Here is a 21,025-nt window from a genome sequence, read left to right on the forward strand (position 1 = left end):
CCTACCACTTGTGAGGGCTCATTTTCAAGCCCTGGATGTAACAAAGACTTTCACCGTCTTAGTTTTTTGAAAATCGAAAATTATCTTTTTCTCCATAGAGTAAACACAGGGATGGCGCGCCGTTTTGAATTTGAAATATCGGAAAATCTTGAGTAATTTGTTTCTGTAGTACCAAAATTTGCACGGTAACCCCCGTGTTTTATTCTTGATTTTGAAAGAGAATTATTGAAAGATTCTTGAGGAAACTTTGAACAAAAGTTAAAGTCTTTCACTTTCGAGGCGCATACCCATTTCAGGACTAATACGATATTGCTTATCGTACTCGCCTATTCAGATTTTGGAATTTTTCGTGATAAAATTGGGGCAATCATGAATTACAATGGAACAAATCTTCAAACGATATGAATTTCTGTAAAATATCTGTAGCTAAACTGATAGATATAATTCAATGTGGAAATTAATGAACCTACGTAGAATCTCTCTAAATATAGGGGAGCCATATTTAAAGGGGCAGTGCTCAATCCCCTGGTTCTCACACTAGTGATTATTGTCACTGACTGTTTATATGATTTTCGTCCACACTTTCTGCGGGATGGTATTGTAGCTCTACGGGCAGGGGCGACATGCAAACACGTCAGAAAAAGCCTGCTACACAGCCCCGTGGGCTACAATTATTGCAGCTAACATACATACCATAAATACAGAAGCATTATACGTAGATATGTCAATACACACATACGACACATATGTCATACACATATATACACGCTAACACACACACACTGTTATACAGCCTCCAACCACAGCCCTGCTGACTCTCATAGGAAAATCCGGCAGACGCAGTCCCGATTGGGACCGCGCACAAAAAAAACTACCTTTTCTAACTATTTTCTGCCGAAATCAACCCAATTCCACTCTATGCTTACCCGAATGACTCAATTGCACACACACTGCAAAAAATTTACTCTCATGATATCCCAAGCTGTTAGTTTACCAGCGATATACGGTGAGGGTCCAGTACCAGGCCATTAGCAAGATATACGGTTTTGGTCATCATGAGAGCAAATTTTTTTGCAGTCTGTGAGCGATCGAGTTATTCTGGTGGGCATAGAGCGAAAACAAATTGATTTCAGCCGAAAATAGTTAGAAATGGTAGTTTTTTGTGCACTGTCCAAATTGGGACCCCGTCCACCGGAGTTTCCCATATGTGAGTGAGCAGGGCTGTGGTAGGAGGCTTTATAACGCCGGGAACACACAGCACGGTACGCAGGGCTAATTAAAACACACAAATACTTAAGTTCGAGAGCACAGCCTGGTTAGTTTTTTTTTCACTTTATTTTAAAGATTAAGTCGTACAGCAGATAGTAATAGAGAGTGGTAGATTGCAAACCACGCATCGAGAATTATAAAAGGCATCATAGCAACTCTATATCTATATTACTGATATAACAGAGATATCTTCATGATCCATTCTGACAGCAACATGTCCACTGCTGAATATAAATTCATTCTGCACTCTGAAAATTTCCATCTTAGCTTTCAGCGTCATTCAAATGAATACACAATACCACTTTTTGGTCATGTTTCATCATGAAAAAGTCACATGCTACTTCCCAAACGACTCTTCACAATATTTTAGACAGTTCCTTGAATATATAAACATAAGAAATATTTAGTAAAAGAAGACGTGATTATATCACTTGAGAAAAAATATATCTATGTGCATCTCACGAAAAATACAAGCTTGGAATGTGTCAGTCTGAATAATCTAAAATTGATCGAAATATATAAAACAGGTATACCACACTTGCCCATAACTTTTCTTTGGAATTGTAATTTTACTGAGAAACGTTTTGATCTTTAACCTTATAAACCCTGACCCCTTGAGAACTATGATTACAGAGTGGTTTACCCCTGAACAGTGTCGAAATGACAAAATAAAGAAGAGACCTTGACGAATGTTTTATTTCTCTGGAGTTTCTAGGCTTTCATAAAAAGGCACCTTCAGTAATTTTTTGAAGACTTGTCACCGAGGACAAAACTATGTTGCTGTTATCGCTGATCGAATTTTCATTTTGGCTGATGACAACATCTAAAACACAAAATACAAACTTCACATCATCTACAAAACACTAAGACAGTAGTGTTCAGTACAAAAAAGGTGCAAAGCCTGTACATAGTGCATTATCTGAGATAGATGAATATGCGCTATTAATAATGATTATTACCATAATATTTGCATATTTAAACAATACACTTTGCATACAAGAATACTATTGGTCAGGCTTCAAGCATCAAGTGAAGGATGATCAAAACAAATTTTAAATAAAGTGATCTGAATATATGTAGACAGCCTCAAAGTCAAAAACTAATCAATACACCAAGAAGAAACCATTTTTTGTAACAGGAATTCACAACCTTTGTCATAACACAGGTATGACACACGAGTTTTGTCCCCATCGGTAATATTTGAACTATCAAAACGTACTCTATTCTCTCATATAACTCGTCTGTATTTCTTTTGATCATATGGTAAGCAATATATGAATATTTTTTAATCAGCAACATTATAGAGAAATGCCACGCAATGTCTTATGTAATATCTTTCTGTTTTGCAGACATCTAGCAGTATCCCATTTTTCTAACGAATTGTAAAGTCTGATCATATCACTTCACTACATGATCTGCTGTGCTTAAACAGACCTGATCTATATAGTATTACTACCATTTCTATCGAGATACAGCCAAATTCATGAGGCAAAATTCACAGTAATGTTCACATTAAGATATACCACCACACTATACCATCCCTTGAAAATGTAATATAAGTGATGGAATAAACAAAAGAGAGAAAACAAACATTTACCAGATGTACTTTGAAAATATATGCAAATCTGCCACACTTAACCAATCAAATTCAACATCATGATCACTGAAATTCTAGCATATTAAAAAAGTTGCATTGAAGTGTTAAGATTAATAATCTTTCCATGAATCAAAGAGCAAATTGGTTTTGAAATCATTATATCTTTTGATAAAATTTACATTTTCTCTCATCAAACACCTGGTAGGTACCATCAATATTTCCTTTAGAACTCTCGGCAACTACGTACCCAGGTGTAGATGACTCAAATCTTCAAGGGGAGGCAAACAGTGTGTTCTGTAACTCAAAAATTATATGGGGCTTTGTGTCCTCAACAGCTTGGGAAAACAGAGGGATGGCCAATTTGCATTACAATATACAATTTGCATAACAGTGTTAATTTGCATGCCCATTTGACATGAAAATGTATTTGTCTTTAAGGCTTACACCAATTAATATACATATACTGCTAAAACAAGAGGAGTAGCCAACCCCATAAAATTCCCTTTTGGATAACACTTGAAGCAATGCCAAGAACTTGGTAGGAATTCTAAAATTGATTCAAAACACCCTAGAAATATTGTGAGTATAAAGAAGAGGGTATCACTTGAACATGTATCAGTAGTGTTTATAAATTTAAAATGTTCACATCAATGACAATTTCAACGTTGTTTCCTGAAATTTCATTCATAATTTTGGTGAATACAAAATGACGAACTTCAAATATCCAACCTGACAAAAACAACAACAAGCAGTTTAGAACTCTGGGAAATAACACTTTTTTTTCTGTGATTCAAGGCCAGGATTTTGGGGCATTTTTTCACACATCTGTGCTCCTGTTAAAAATGTAAATTTTGCTTCCCCATGTTGAATTGACGGACAGTGTGCCAAACACTACAGGAGTTGGCTACTTGCATTTGTTGAGAGAGTCAATCAGTGTAGACAGTTCTCCTGTGGGATTAAAAAAGAGCAAATACTTTAGAAACATCGCTAAGATATACTGCAAGATTCCAAAAATTACATGAGATAGCATTAACCCTTTGAATGCCAAAGTTGATTTTTGTTGCCTTTATACAATATATTGCCAACAATTTCTTTCAGATGTAGATATTTTTTTTCTGATTTTTCCCAAAGTTTTGGTCAAAAAGTGTAGTCCATGACAATTTATGTCCATGTAGTCCAAAATCATGGAAAATATACAGAGAAATTCATAAAAATTGGTAAAATGTTGCCCTGATATTTGGGGAGGGGAATAACAGTGCTCAAAGGGTTAATATTATATATTCTTACACTTTTGTGTCTTTGAGTGTGTAGGTCACGTGTGAAATAAATATAGAAAAATCTGAATATTGAAATTACACTTGTGACCATTCACAGAATAATTCAGATGTAAACAATACTGAGCATGGGTTTGCAAGAGCTAAAATGGTATCAGTGTGACAGCGCCCTCTTTAGGCCAAAATTACCTTGTACACATTCACGCATTTCTTTTCACATTGTTGTGTCAATACATTTTCAATTTCTGCTGTAACATAAAGTTACTGTAAATCACTGTGCTGGAAATGCTGAGAGAGAAACTGAAGTCGCCTCATCTTACCTTTAATGCTGTTGGCCAGGTTTTTGATCTGAAATTTATCGTCCAATACTTCAATACTCTGTGTGTAGGCATTGTAGTGCACAGAGAAGGGTCTTGGAATCTGTGCTGCGTAAGTACTGCAGAAAAAGAGATTTAAACTGTTCACTTAACAATTCAGATATAAACTATTGGGTGACTTTTGACAAATAAATAATTTAATTGATGGATAAAACTTCAATCAGGGCAATGGCAAAATGTCACGATTCAAAACTACATGCTTGTAGTTTTAACATAAAATCTTTCTCACATTTGGTCAACAAGTTTGCCATTTTTATTTTAGTTTTATATGGGCTAACAGTTTAAGCAATATTCTCTGAATGAATGAAACAGCATTCCATGATAAGAATGTCATGGCTTACGACATATTAGACACAAAAGATCAATCATAAGATGTTTGGAGATAGCACATTATTGTTCTCAGCCAAATCAGAAAAAAGATAAAAAAAATTCAAACTATGTTTGGTAGTTTTGGAATTTAAAGTTTTAAGCATTTAGCAATCATTGAATTTCTGCCATTTTGAATTTCAAGTGTCAGTAAATCTTGGGTAATTTGTTTCTCTAGTAACAAAATTTGCATGGTGACCCCCTATTTTTATTCTTGACTTGAAAGAGAATGGTTGAAAGATTCCATTAACAAAGTTAGAGCAAAAATTTAAGTCGTTAAATTTTTGAGGTGAATATTTCCTCAAGTAGAGATGTATAACTGTCAAATGAGGTTCACACTGCTCATGGTATACTCACGCGACTTTTTCTTTGGCTTCTTCAAAGCTGTCTGCAATGAAGTAGACTGGTTGCATTTGTGTGATGGGATAGGGCTGTACAGCTGCCTTTGCTGGATCAAAAGGTCGCCTCTCTGGCTTGTCAGACACGCAATACTACAGATCGAAGGTAGAGGATAGTGGATTGTGTTATGCAATGCTTTTACCTCGCATACCGCAAAAAGTGTTTCTCTAATATCTTGTCACATATGTCATCCCATAAAGTCAACAATATTGAGTCTAGCACATTTTAGAGCAAAAATTTTTTCAACCTTTGCTGTAATATATATTATATATTATATATGCTGTATTATTGCCTGAATACATGGGTTTATGTGCTCGAGAGCAGGTGACAATTTGCCCGATGCCATGAGGCACATAAACCCATGTATTCAGGGCATAATATGTTTATTACATGCCTCTTCACAGTTAATGCTATATGACATTTAGTTACATGCAGGGCATTTTCAAGCAATTTTACCATTATCCACCAGCATCAAATAGATTTTGACAAAAGTGTTCGAGTATACGCCTCCCCTGTAGTATGACTGCAATTTCATGTTGCCCAACTGGGGAATTATACTTGGACGAGTAGAGTAACCAAATTTTTTCACTACCTAGACATTATATACACAATTGAACAAGAATGAATTATTTTGTGCTCACCTGCAGCTCTCCAAATGACGACAATAATCCTGCTCCGTAGGCCTTTGGTTCTCCATCCTGCTTACACATTCCAAACTCTACAGTAAACCAATACAGCTGAAGGAAAAAAGTACATGAGCATTCTTATTAATTTGTTTTCGTTCTTGAGAAAGAAGACCAATTATTTCTGACTTGTTCTTTTCCCGAAAGTACACTGAAATATGAAGTATTAGCTTCAAAAGGGATCACATGAAGGTTTGGTCTGTGACATTATTGTTTAGTTTTAAATCATGGATGGCTCATCAATTTTTACAGGACATTCCAGGACTCAATTTCATTTTCCAGGACTTCACAGACTTTTCCGGTGGCTTGAAAATTCAAAGACTTTAAAATGATCATATAGACCCTTGTTGAAAGGGACAAAGTCGGCCATCTTTTCATGAATTTTGTTGAATGCGAGATACAATTTATATTGTTTGACATGTTGAAAGATACTGAATGAATGGGTGCCCTGCGTGTATTTGACCTCAGTTTTAGACACGATACATGAAACCATCGCGGAAATGAATTAATGGTCATGACCATTATTCATTTTCGCGATGGTTTCATTTACTGTGTCTAAATATGCCAGTGGGTCGAATATATGCATGGTCACCCATTCATTCAGAATCTTTCAGCATGTCAATATAAAAAGTGTCTCGCATTCAACAAAATTCATTAAAAAATGACCGACTTTGTCCCTTTAATACTGTAAAAGAAAATGGTTTAAAGGTATACTGTCACCTTTTCCAATTTTGCCACAGTTACCATGGAAAGAGAAAATTTAACCAATCACAGATTTTAAGCAGGTGGCTGCTTTTTAAAAACAGCGCCCTCACACGGGTATTTTGAATACCAAGGAACGCCCCTTTGACCATATATGGGCACATTTAGATTAAAGGTGACTGTATACCTTTAAAGTTTCCTTGATGAGAATTTGAGCACAAGTTCAATCTCTTCATCGGTGGCAAGTAAGAAAGCATGAACAAAGGTAATGAGAGACTTACTGTTGCTAGTTTTTCAATCCAGTCATCAGGGGCACCAAGAGAGGCTAGGCCAATCTCTTGAGAAAACTGAGCAAACGCCGGGTCTGCAAACAGCGGAACATGTCCTAGCAATTCATGACAGCAATCGCTGAAATAGAAAATAGAAAAATTATTAATATTTGTTCAAAAAAATGAACAGAGCATTTTGTGAGATAAGACTTGCATGCTGTAATTTTTCCCACCAAAATTTCAGTGCAACATTTTACCAATTTTCATGAATTATTCTGTAATTCTTTTGAAAATTTTGGACCGAATGGATAGCACTTTTCATAGACTCAAGTTTTCGGTCAAAATTTTGGGAAAATCTGAAAGAAATGTTTGGACCTGAAAAAAATTGTCTGGGTTATATTTTAAAGAGGTGACAAAAATTGACTTAATCTTTGTATCCCCTTTCTGAACTACAGGACTTCAATGATTTTTGCCCTCAACATTGGCTACTTCTTTAAACCACATCAATTTTACAGTTTGAAGAACTTTCTAAGTATACTTCCATGGTGAATGACTAACAACAAACACTGAATATCATGAAATTTGCATGAAGGCACACAAAGGTTGCAGATCTCGTATGTCCCATAAAAGTTCTTTGTTTACATACAATTATATTACCCAATAGCTCATTTGGCAGATTCTACTAGGAGTCTCTCAGGACTGCAAGTCTTAATAGCATCTATAATCTTTTACAGTCCAGCCTTCACAAATGAAAGTGCTTGTTTGGAAACAGAGACGAAATTCACATCTCCGTATACAGAGGTCATGCTCTGACTGGATCAGTAGGGTTCTGCACCGGATGTTTTTAGGTTAGGGCTACCCCTCTGCAATTTGAGCAATCTATTCCTATGATAACAGCCACACACAATGGAATGTTTCTTGGGCAAATGTGCAGCACTGAATAAGATCTGACCCAATTGGGTAGCTGAATCTGACCAATATAATGAAAACAATACAAATAGACTCCCTAAGTGGCTGTGAATAGTGAAATGGACCAATCAGAGAAAGAGCTTATTCAACTGCACATCAGCAGGGTTTCTTCACAGCAAAAGAACATGCAAATTATGCATTGTTATGCAGATTGGCCACCCATGCTTAGGAGAAAAACTTCAACAGACGGTGAAGTTTTATGCTGTTGCTGGCGGGATTACACTGTTAACCCTTTGAGTGCTGTAAAATGTCCCCACAAAAATTTTAGTGCAACATTTTTACCAATTTTTATGAATTTTTCTGAAATTTTTTAATGATTTTGGACCAAATGGACATCACATTTCATTTGCTGCAGTTTTTTTATCAAAAGTTTGAAAAAAATCTGAAAAAAAATTGACAGGAGTATATTTTTAAAGGTGACAAAAATTGACTTTGGCGCTCAAAGGGTTAAGTCCATTTGATGCACGTCATGTCACATGAACTTTATAAAATGACATGATTCTATCACTCCCACTGTATGCATGTGGTTCCCCTTGGACCTTCATGTTGTACATGCTCATATGGACACCCACATCATTTAGGACATACTGGTCCAGAAAGGCTGAGGGTGTGCCCAGTAACACACTGAAAATCATATTGCAGTAGACCTATTCACTCACTCTGATTAAAGCGGCCATGTTGACATCTTCGATTTCAAGAGACGGATTACACCTAAGTTTTGTAATAAAAGAGGCTTGTTTAACCTGTTCACCCCCAATTTGCAGTAATCAGGTCCACTTACCACTGATAACAAAGATTTGGGGCTAAACCATGGAGGTGAAAGGGTTACAACTTACGGTTCTGGTGTGTACATGGGGTCGGATGAGTGCCGGATATACTGCGTTGAATGGAAAACTCGGAATGCCAAGCCCGCAAGGAAATCACGGGATGATAGCAATCCCGCTACCGGCCGGAGAGTGAACCCTGTGCAATCTGTGGACAAAAGAAGGCAGGGCTCCGTCAGCCAGGTGAAGCAAATAATCCTATCAGTCATCAGAAATTGTGAATAAACCTCCATATGCTTTTACTTTAAACGTCTTTTATGTTAATTTTTTCAATATCTAGAACAAATCAAAACTCCCCGACTGTATAGCCATTAGCCAACAGTGTGCATCAGGTCAAAGCTGCCTCAATAACAAAATAAATGTAAATTTTTCAGCATACTGACATGCTTTACAGCAGTCATGGAGCATTGAAATTATACTCTACAAATGTGTTCACTGGTATAAGTAGCTAAATGTACTGCAAAGTGGATTTACTTTTCTGCTCATCATTCCTCAAAATAGACCCACCTTTTAAGAACTTTGAAACTCCTTCCAACTGGGGGATGTTGTCCTCGTTGAAACCGCAGTTTTCCACCAGCAGGGGGAAAACGTGGTTGTATTCTCGACATGCATGAGTTGGGTACAGTGTTGTCAGTTTCTTAAAGATGCTTCCCCACGTCTTGATCTCAGCTTCAGTGTACACCACATGTGGTAGAGGTTGGCCGCTGAAAGAAACAGAATATTTTCAACGGTTTATCAAATCATACCCTCAAGCAGTAACACTGTATTAATGTAAATTGTTAGTTGGAAAACAGAAAATCAATAGGACAGACTGGACTACTGCCATGCATTATGTGTGTATGCAGGGTCATCACGGAACACTGAGATTTTGTAAATGGCGCCCTCTATAGTTCATAAACGAAAGAAATTATCTTCTTTGGAAAGCCTCCCTGCTGTCTGAGTGCATTCGTATAGTACTTATCTTCACTATCATATTAATTTTGAGGAGAAATTTACACACTGCTTGCACATGATGACAATACAACCGGTGACAGCTCTTCAAAGCCGCTTGATTTCTTTATCTCTAAATTCCATAGGGTTAATTGTGCACAAGTGAATAATGGTGACCAGTAGTGGCATTAGATCCACCGGACACGCCGGCTCTGCATACACAAAAGAATGTAATCCTGAAAATAATATGCAAAGTGGCCAAGCAAATCTCCTGCTGATGTGCAGCGTGCTCGGAAGCTTACATCTGATTGGTCAATTGTCACTATTCACAGCAACTTAGGGAGTCTATTTGTATTATTCAATTATGCCGGTAAGATTCAGCCACCCAACTGGATAGTAGCTTCCGAGACGCTGCACACCAGTCCCAAAATTTTAGTTGCTGTCTGGTAAACAGGGGTCAGCTCAAATAAGTTGTTTATTGTTTGTCTGATCCACAATCAAAACCACTGACAGTGAACAGTTGTCGATGGTATGATATAATATGTTAATGACATAAATGGTCACACACTCACTGGAATGTTATGCAACACAATGAATGAAGACGAAGGTAGACTTTCTGTGTTCAATTATAGACAGTAGAGTGGCCAGACGACTGTTTGTAGTTGTGTCCACAGAGTGCAAACTGTTTTGCATGATAAAGATGAGAAGTTCAGAAAATGCAACTTTTGATGATATTGTCACTATTTTTGTTTTTATGAGTGTCGACCGAAGTTTCTTGTTCTACTCCCAAAGTATGTTCAGACTCACAGCATTCAACTTGGCAACTCGGCCTGCACACCTTCAGAGCGCAATGTTACAGTTGATACTGATCGGTGAATTCTAGCACAAATTTGAAAACTACTGCAGTACAGCTGCTGTCCCTTAAACTGAACCAAGGGCGTGGGCTGCCCAGGAGCACCTGTCATACATCTTTCCAAGTCCAACAACACTAAGAATAATAGGAATGTACTACAAATCTTCTGATGACAGGGCAAGCCTGTCAAACTCTTCCCTGCCCAAAATGTCATTTCATGCACGGCTTGGCACAAGTGGAACGAGTTATCAGTATCAATCATGATGAAATTGCAAGATTGTGCTATAACTTACTGTTTGTAGTGGAAAGCAATATCTGCAAATTCCTTGCGACGGGCTCTGTACTCCGGGTCAGTAAAGCCCTGTAAAAGGAAAACAACATGTTTGAATGTCTCATCCTGTTATGTTGCATGGAACTTTAACTTGTTCATCCCTAACTCCTGGTTATAGGGTCCAAAATCCATACCTATGGCAATGGGCTTGGACCAACCCATGGTGGTCAAAGGGTTTATCTATCATATGCAAGGGTATGACAATTTCATATTTTGGAGGACGCCCTCATCTATACTGCAGTATAAGCACATCTGGTCACACTGAAGATACCATAGCATCATTTTGATTTTTAATTCTACCAGTTCTGAAGTACCTTTGATCGGAGAAGTTTTGTGAAACCAAGTGTAATTAATGTATGTATAACTGGTATGATACTGACCAGAAATAGACCATTAAATTCTAAATTATACACAATATGGCCAGTATTCAATACAAAGGTCGCATCTTGCCCTTTCAAATCACTCGCCTTTGACAATGGCCTAGTTGCCTAATGGCAAATAATAGAGTTGAACGATAATGGGTTGTTGAAAGTGGTTTTCATGAACACCTTACTTACAGGATGATCAGAGTCCAGCTCTGCTCCGTATCCAAGGATTCTATTGGCAAACTTGTCCAAGTCTGAGATCTTCCTTGGGAACCATGGCACTGTTGGAGACAAAAGACATACACAGTGATATCTTTGATGAAATCTGTCCAGATGTAGTCATGATGGTATCTGTGTACTGATCTACCCATGAAATGATATGTGCATGTTCTGCAACAAATATTTTAAAATTATAATAGTCGAATTTATTCACTTTTTTATTATATTTACTTTATATTGCTTATCTATTCATTTATTTACTCATGATTATTTTTGCCATCACAGTGATTGCAAAATTCTACTCAGTTAGGGCTGACACCTTTTGTTTTTATTTGTTGTACCGTAGAGGGCGCTTTACAATGAATGGCAATGGATCTACCCTGGCAAGGGGCCAATGTTTTGACATTTTGCTTTTTAACCTCTGAATTCCTACAAGTTAATTGGAAATCAATGTTTGTAAAAAAATAATGGGACTATGTAGTGACAGATTTACTCACAACAAGGCAACACAATTTAATCCTAGGGTCAAATTTGCTTCCAAGAATTTTAGTGACAAATCTGTTCCTTCAGTAGCCAAGTTTCACATCCCCATAAACCACACGCCCTTTTAAGGCAACAGCTTGGCGCTACTATCCGCGGAACGGAAATCATACTCAGGCTCACAAGAATGAAGTTTCAATACTTCATCCTACTATCTGAGAGGTTTTTATCCAGCCCAGAATACACAGATTTGAAACTAGACTAATCTCTCCACAGAACCTTGACTTTGATCAACTTCCACTGTAGAATCAAATCTTGCTGGATAGCTCATCATTCAAACTCATACTTGGAAACGTACAGTTGATGCAGCAACCATGCTGTCATCACTGTGTAATAGATCCACATTTTTAATCATCAAACAATTTGAAGCCTTCTTTTCCTCCATAAAGCTGCAAGTACTGAAGAAATTCAGCACCAGCATAGAAAATTCAGGCTGCATGCTCTCTCAGTTGTTATGAATATTAATAACTACATTGTGTGCTGTGTGCATTAAGGTGGTTGGAAAGGCTAGAGCGTCAGTTATAAATTTCAACAAAACTATTAAAATATAAAAGTAGTCAACATTCTCTGTGGAATAAAAAAAACTAGACATTTGGGCACAAAGGCATTGCAGAGTTATAGCCTGTTAAAACTTCTGAAAAACTGACCAAATAAGAAGAAGTTGGGGAGTCCTTAGTGTATTAACTATGGTAGAGGTCCCCTAGCTTTTAATAAAATGTTTGAAAAGGGAAAGTCATTATTTGCTGTTTTCAGGAAAGTTTGACAAGGCGGTGCTGGCATTCAGAGTGAGTGACTGCTATTGTAAATGCATTTTTAGATTCTTTGAGTGTCAAAGAGGTGTCAAAAGTGAGATTAACCAAAAAAACTGCTCTATGACTTCAAAAGAGGGGTGCAAATGTGGCTTGTTTTCAACATTTTTGACAGAATAACAGTTTTCCTACATAATTGTATACCAATTTAATCCAACTTTGAAGTGAGATATGGACATGGAATTTTTACAGCCTATTAACAAGTATACAGATAAGATTTGTAAGGCACAATTTTCCTGTATTTGAAGTACTTTTTGAAAAATCACATTTTGAAATTTGAAAGAATTTTTAATAATTTTTTGATATATAAACCCATGTAAAATCATAAAAACAAATTTTATTTACAAATCCTGCCGTACAAATCTTACAATAAATAGTGTCAACATATTTATAACTAATTTGGTAATATTAATACTATCCAATTATTATTAAATTCAAATATGTAAAAAAATATGAAAAATTAAATTTTAATATTTACTGGTGTCATATTTCAGAATCATGGCTGCAAATATACAATTTTTATATTCTTTGGAGAAAATATTAACTAAGGGAGTTATACTGAAAATTTGAACTAAATATCTTGATTCTAACACTTTAAACTTGACATTAACTATGAGAAAAGAATTGGTGCAAAAATAGCCTTTCCAACCACCTTAACATTTGAAATATGCATTGGAATGGTCCTCCTATAAATTTCAGAACGTTTACAAAGGAACCCAGAAGACTGTGTATTTCTATTGTGTCTGCAATGTGTTCAACGAGCCAATTCAAGCATACACAGTCATATCATATCATCTTGGGGAATAATTGGAACACTGGTGCAGTCAAAATAAGAAGAAAACTACGTTGTTAGTGAAGGAAGTCCCAGTCAGAAAACGATAAATACAAGAAATAAAGGTACCGGTCGAGTCAAGCATGAAAACTTTGTACAGTGGTTAAGTATCTGTTACTGACAGGTACACTGAGGTGTCAAGGACGACTTTGGTTTCGTTCCACTTCTGTGAAATTTACACTCTGTTACTGTAACCTCTGACCTAGACTTTTTTCACGTGGTGCATTCCGCACGACAGATGATCATACTGTGTTTGCTGGTCTTTTGGTGCATTGTACACAACAACATAGCTGTGGTGTGCTGATGATTAACAAGTGTTGAGTGCGCCAGGGGGTTGTCGACCAGATATGGCCTGAGTCCCTTGAAGTGTATCAGCATGACATGGAATCCAGGCTGAGCCGGTCTCAAAAAGAGACGTGACTCTACCTGCACCCCTGGCAGAGCTGTAAATCACAATGCCCATAGCAGCACTGAAAAGCTGCATACAATTTTGTTTTTTACTCAGCAACCAGGGTCTAATGAAAACAGCAGATTCAGATCACGTACACCAAGTTAACACTAAACCAAAGGTAGAGTTAAATACCAAAATTATTAAGACACTGAAAGCATAACTGGGGTTTTCATATTGAACTTCAACTTCTGTCCCTCCTACAAGGTCATATATTCAAAGCGCAGAACTTCTCTACAGAAAGTGACTGCTACAGGATTGTGATTGACCCACTACAGCGCAACATCAATATCACTGCAAACACTGCAGTATCAGCAAAATTTTTTCGGGATAGAAATGTTTCAAGGAAACTTTCATGCAGATGAGAAATGCACAATTCTCACGGGGGAAGTCAACAATACCTCACGAGTCTTTACAATGTTTGACAGAATTTACAGGTATTTCTCTTCAGCTGGGAATATTTTTTGAGATTTGGCAGGCTATCAGCATTGGAGTAATTAACATGAAAAGGCAGAAAACAAACAAACAATATTCAACTCTTGCACGGGGATAGTGTCTGGATATGAGGGTTATAGGAGTCAAACAATATGATCTCTGCCATTTTAAGAACCAAAGCAAAGAAACTACCAAAACTTTCAAGAAGTTTGTAAAACTGAAGACATCTTCAATCATCGAGGTAAGGGCTAGTCTCTCTGCTTCAATGATTCTGCTGTTTTTTGTCGATGTTTTTACATTTTGGATCACACCAATTCACTTCTGATTTGATCTGAATGACAGCATCAGTCGATAATCCACATCTTTGTGCCTAACGGCTCTTTTGAACCTTACACTTACATGTACCGTCTGACGTCCTCAGCTTGATTTTGACATGTTCCGAAATGGCAAATTTGCATAAGAAAGAACTTCAACCCTGACATACTGTAAGAACAATAACTAGACTTTGGATTGCTCTGGAGGTCACCTTACAAATTTCTGTCAACTTTTCTCTCAAGATGTAGTGTACATGGAAGAGCTCGACACCTGGTTCAATTGTTTTTTACTTTAAGGTTTTCTTGATGTTTGAGGTCGAAGGCCACAATAAATAAATTCATTTATGAAGAGTACTATGTGAGCGTTACTTTACAGTGCAAGGCAGCTAATAATAAATTGGGGGGCAGGGGGAGGGGGAGGGATATTCAAATGATGAAACTCATGATACAAGGACATGCACCCAAAAGTACCATTGAAATTGTAGCTGTTCCATATAGAAGGTGCCTTTATAAAATCATGACTTCTGTAACTGAACACAGTTCCTCTGTGATAGAAGGACCGTGCTCTGAACATAACAACGAACTTGAAACAACCTTCAAGAGGGAACAATCACGTGACTAGTCGCATGTCAACATGCACTGATGGGAGAAGCAGGGACTGGGGACACCTGCTTTCATTAACATCGCTCGTTCTAACACTTCCTTTCTTAACGATTTGTCAAGATGCCGTGTGCAAAAGGATGAGGTACAGAATGTTAAAGCATTTTAGCATCATGCAACTCGAGGCCTGGGCATTAACTTAGCCCATGCCGGAGGTAATAAATTTCTCCGTGGAAAGTTGTTTTCTTGTCAAGACTGAATGAATGGAAATAGCGATGGGTGTACGTAAAGGAGAGTTGTAAATTTTTACGTTTGTTAGTTTATGAGCAAGTAGAATACAAAGAGAACTGATATATGGAGGATTACTAAACTGAGTGTGTAGTCTATTGACAATCACTTTGGGGAGGTTTCTTTTGAATCTCAAAGCAATCCAACACATTCGACAGTCATTGTTGACTCAAAGAACCTCCACAAAGTAGAATGGGACAAAAGCTGTAACTTTCAATGTTATTCTCATTACTTTTGAAAATATTCTCATTACTTTTGAGAATATTCTCATTACTTTTGATAACATTCCCATTATCTTTGATAATATTCTCATTACTTTTGAGAATATTCTCATTACTTTTGATAATATTGCCATCATCTTTGATAAGAGAATGGTTGAAACATTGCTTGGGAAAAGTTTTTAAAAAAAGTTTTTAAGTCTTTCACTCTCGAGGCGCAAACTACCTTAAACTTTATTAAAATTGTAACTGCTCCCTTACAACACATGATGTAACATATAACCCACATCACTTTCTCAGAACATAAAACAGAACCGTGACCTGGGTCATGACCTTGGTCATATAGAAATAAACAAACAAAACAATGTAAAGAAGTATGGAAATTAAACTGAAAACAAAGAAGTTTACAGATGCGGTAACTTACTCTCTATTGGTAGATGATGTTTTGTTGAGAGATTAGAAGACACGTGCAAAGTTCCACCGGTGACGTCAACCACAAAGATGAAAGACAGTTGTGGATGGATACATCACAGGGTGGGGAACAAACAGAATGATATAGAGTTCAAAGGTTAAGAGAGAAAGGAAAACAGGTTAAAACTACAGTTAGAAATGCCTAGGGGGAACAAAGGGGCATGCAGGTAGAAGAACATTCAGAAAAATAGATGATTTTAACTGAGCACATTATGTATGCAGTAAACAGATCAAAGGAGGGAAAATTTTTACAAGTATATGTTATTTGCATTCATGTACATACTTGTGTGTTAATGGTTCTACTCCGGAATAAAAAGGACACGATGCGTTCTGCAGACTCAGAACGCCCAAGAGATCATGTGATCGCGGTACGAACAAACCTACGTGTGCACTAAAGCGTGTGGAAATACATGTTCGTCTATGCGCGTTTACACACGTGGCTTTGTTTGTACCGCGGTCCGTTCGAATTCCGGGTTTGACCTATTGGCTTTAGCACATACTTTCAAGGTAGAACGCGCCTCGGAGACAGATAGTCGGCCTCTCAAATTTCTACAATTCTTTTCTGATCTACCACTTGTGGGGGCTCATTTTAATGCTCTTGAAGAGAAAACTTTCACCATTTTAGTTTTTCGAAAATCCAAAATTTAACTTTTCCACCATACAGTTAACACAGGAGTGGCAGCCATTTTGAATTTCAAATGTCGCAAAATGTTGGATAACTTGTTTCTCTAGTTCCAAACTTTTCACGGTGACCCCTGATTTTTAATGTTGATTTTGTAAGAGTATGGTTGAAAGTTTCATTCAGGAAAGTTTGAGCAAAACTTTTAAGTCTTTCACTTGGAGGCACATCCTACCTTTAAGGCAACACGGTAAACCAGGCCATCAGGTATGCTTGTACAAATTTCGCTATTAATGAGCAATTACTTTACGGACAAGTCAAGTCACTCATAGGGGTGTGTTTCACTTAGTTTTGAACTTTTAACAAGCGACCTAGCGGCCGATATAGCTCCGCTGTGTTTATGTAGAGAATAACTATTTTTTACACATGTTGATTAGGAAGGTGGAAATCTTTGATAGCTCAATGCAGAGGCCAGAAAAAGTGGCTAAAATAGCTGCAAAAATACACAATTGAAGATTTCATCATACTTTGAATATATCACATCGGATCATCCCTAAGAACATGTCAACCAAAGCTATCTGATGAGTAGTTTTTTGAGAATAAAATTTCTGACCAAAGATGGCAACAATTGCCCCAAAAAATGAAATTGCAGATTTCATCATAATTTCAAGAGATCAAATTTAGTTCATAACTTCATCTATAGAAACCTGTATACCAAATTTCAAAGCTGTTAGACCAGTACTTTTTTTGAGAAACACATTTTTGACCAAAAATGGGAAAAATTGCCCCAAAAATTCAAAATTACAGATTTCATCAGAAATTCATTATATATTACTGAACTCATCTGTAGAAACCTGTATACCAAATTTCAAAGCTATCAGACCACTAATTTTTGAGAAAACATTTTTTGACCAAAAATGGCAAAAATTGCCCCAAAAATACAAAATTGTAGATTTCATCACAATTTCAATAAATATCATGTAGTTTATCTGTAGGAACCTGTATACCAAATTTCAAAGCTATCAGATAAATAGTTTTGGAAATACACATTTTTTGACCAAAAATGGCGAAAATTGCCCCAAAAATACAAAATTTCAGATTTCATCAGAAATTCAATATATATTACTCAGTTCATCTATAGAAACCTGTATACCAAATTTCAAAACTATTAGACCAGTACTTTTTGAGAAATACATTTTTTGACCAAAAGTGGCAAAAATTGCCTTAAAAATGCAAATTTGCATATTTCTGCACAATTTGAACAAATCTGAAATAGATCATCCCTAGGGACATATGTACCAAATATCAAAGCTATCTGACTGGTAATTTTGAAGAAGAAGATTTTTAAAGATTTTTTTACCAAAAATGACAAAAATTGCCTTAAAAATACAAATATGCAAATTTCACCACGATTTGAACAAATCTGACTGAAGTCACCCTAAGTAAACTGCATATCAAATTTCAAAGCAATCGGACAAGCGGTTTCAGAGAAGAAGATTTTTTTACCAAAAACACCAAAATTGCCCCAAAATACAAATATGCAAATTTCACCACGATTTGAACAAACTTAAGTGTAGTCACCACAAGTGAACTGCATATAAAATTTCAAAGCAATTGGACTTGCAGTTTCAGAGGAGAAGGCAATTGTTGACGGACGACGACGACGACGACGGACGACGGACGACGACGGACGACGACGGAAAATCAACCTATTTGATAAGCTCCGCGTCGCTGACAGCGGAGCTAAAAATATAAGTTGATCTGTTTACCATCGATGAAAGTGTCAGACAGTTAATTTCTCAGTAATGTAGCATTTTTGTCCGAAAACAGGTAAGAGATATGTTTACACATACAGTTTTTTCACAAATAATTGTGACTTGCATCTTACACAGTCAACCTATGATAAACACCCTTTATCTCTAAATGGATATAGTGATGAGCAGAATTCCTTGCTCCAGAAACAAACTACCCTGAGTCACTTTGAACAGATAGATAATTAGCAAAACGGAAGAGCAGAACTCCTTGTACCAGAAACAAACTAACCTGAGTCAACGTCATTATCATCACCAAGAACCTTGACTCCAGTTGTAGTTTCTTTCAGTTTCTCGATGACAGTTTGCAGTTTTCCGTTGGTGTTTTGACAGCTGACCAGGAATTCATATTCCGTTTTGTTCTTCTTGGAAGGTCTGGATTCAATGTGTGACAAATTCACACCATGCTCCTGAAAATATACACCGTGAAAATAAACATCATGCCACTGTCTCCTCTCACTTTTTCAAAAGGACAGAAAACAACTGGTAGCATGTCAAAAAAATTTTCAGTTCTACAAAAATATTTTCTTCTCGGTACTGAACAGCTACATGTAGTGCCAAAATTTTGTCCAATGGTAGACTTAAACGGGAAGTTACAGGACCATGGGCACACAATAGGGAGATTACTGATGACGCATCCATTTGCATACACTGGGCGGGAGTTTTTGAATTCTCATAGCATCGCTTTGACCGTTTGATAAATTTGAATAATCATGATGGGCACTTTTGTAACATACTCAAAGAGGGGTCAAACGGTTGTACAGGGAACACGTTTTGAAACATACGCGTTCTCCGACAAAAAACAGAACATTTGTTCAGTTTATTCCCGACTCATGTTTAGTCGCTATATATTCACAGACATCTTATGCAAGATTCAGTGACAATGAATGCCTATAACATGGCAAAATTATAGGATTCTGGGACCAAACACGGCACGTCTGATCAGTAGCATGGCTTTTTTACATTTGCATAGATTTACTATAATCCGGCTTTTATGGGGGAAGTTCATGTTTAAATCGACAAGTTCTCAATCAGCTTTATCTCTCAGCAAATTGACTAACTGTGCACTTTCAAAATTACAAAATATCTAAAATTACATAAACAGTCAATATCAACAAGGGATTGAGGACTGCCCCTTTAAATGTAGTTAACTTCAGGTAAAGTTTGTTATGTATGTGTGTATGATCATGCTGTTACCAACCTCAAACAATTTCAATGTCCGAGACAGACAACCAATTTCTTCTTTCAGGGAAAAGAGGAGAGAGGTTTCTCCGCCATGTTCACCGGGAATGTAGGATGATAATCCCTGTAACAGAGAAACAAAAAAACAAGTTTGATTATTAAAAGACATTAAAATGATTGAACATGAGTGTTTTTGTTGGGGTAAAACAGGCCTCGGGGACATATATTCAGACCCTCAAACTTTTACAATTCTTTTCTGATATACCATTTTTGGGTTTTTATTTTAAAGCTCTTGGTGTAAGAAAACTTTTCACCAGTTCAGTTTTTCAAAAATAGAAAAAATTTACTTTTCTCCATAGAGTTAGCACAGGGATGGCAGCCATTTTGAATGTTAAATATCGGTAAATCTTGGGTTATTTGTTTCTCTAGTAGCAATTTGTACGATGACCCCGATTTATATTCTTGATTTAGAAAGAGAATCGCTGAAAGATTGCTTAGGGAGACTTTGAGCAAAAGTTTAAGTCTTTCACTTTTGAGGCGCATACTACCTTAATAGGACAAGTAGCTGTAACCGTCAATGTTTTTTGAACTACTTTATCTTCAATTTCAATTGCAGTTTCTGGTTCAAAAGCATGTTGAGATACACTGTAGTGGTCAGCTTGTCAACTCAGTCTATACATGTTCACACTGCATTGGTATTATTGACGAGCGTATTCCGGTATGGACTAGAAATCAGACCTTAAATGATGTCAAGTTGCATGATACTTGTATAGAGGATATCTTAACAAGCTAAAAAGTCGGTGTTTCAAGAACTTGCAAAAATGGTGAAAAATAACTTCAAAAGTTGCAGTTATTGGGCCAGTAAAATTGATAAATATACTTCTTTTTTAAAATTTAGAATTCATAGAAAAGGGAGACTCTCATTTTTTTAAAATGGTAAAAAAATGAAAAAATTTATATTGACTTTTTTCCTATGTTACACTTGTTAAGTGCATATTGTAACAATGCCAATAACGTCCCTGGATTACGCA

General features: G+C 36.7%; 1 protein-coding gene across 1 annotated transcript in view; it reads right to left on the reverse strand.

Annotated features, from left to right (window-relative positions):
- Positions 1-1,316: 1,316 nt before the first annotated feature.
- The window catches only part of LOC139118347 (phenylalanine-4-hydroxylase-like), a 42,941-nt gene continuing 23,232 nt past the window's right edge, over positions 1,317-21,025 (reverse strand). Inside the window, exons 2-12 of the mRNA XM_070681623.1 lie at positions 20,014-20,118; positions 19,045-19,222; positions 11,401-11,489; positions 10,806-10,873; positions 9,237-9,433; positions 8,742-8,877; positions 6,949-7,075; positions 5,924-6,019; positions 5,241-5,374; positions 4,461-4,576; positions 1,317-3,814 (exon numbers count right to left, since the gene is read on the reverse strand). Of these exons, the coding sequence (XP_070537724.1) occupies positions 3,771-3,814; positions 4,461-4,576; positions 5,241-5,374; positions 5,924-6,019; positions 6,949-7,075; positions 8,742-8,877; positions 9,237-9,433; positions 10,806-10,873; positions 11,401-11,489; positions 19,045-19,222; positions 20,014-20,118 (1,290 nt within the window). The 3' untranslated portion in view covers positions 1,317-3,770. The remainder of the gene's footprint in view (positions 3,815-4,460; positions 4,577-5,240; positions 5,375-5,923; positions 6,020-6,948; positions 7,076-8,741; positions 8,878-9,236; positions 9,434-10,805; positions 10,874-11,400; positions 11,490-19,044; positions 19,223-20,013; positions 20,119-21,025) is intronic.

This window comes from Ptychodera flava, chromosome 2 (assembly GCF_041260155.1).
Source record: "Ptychodera flava strain L36383 chromosome 2, AS_Pfla_20210202, whole genome shotgun sequence".
In the NCBI taxonomy this organism is placed as follows: domain Eukaryota; kingdom Metazoa; phylum Hemichordata; class Enteropneusta; family Ptychoderidae; genus Ptychodera; species Ptychodera flava.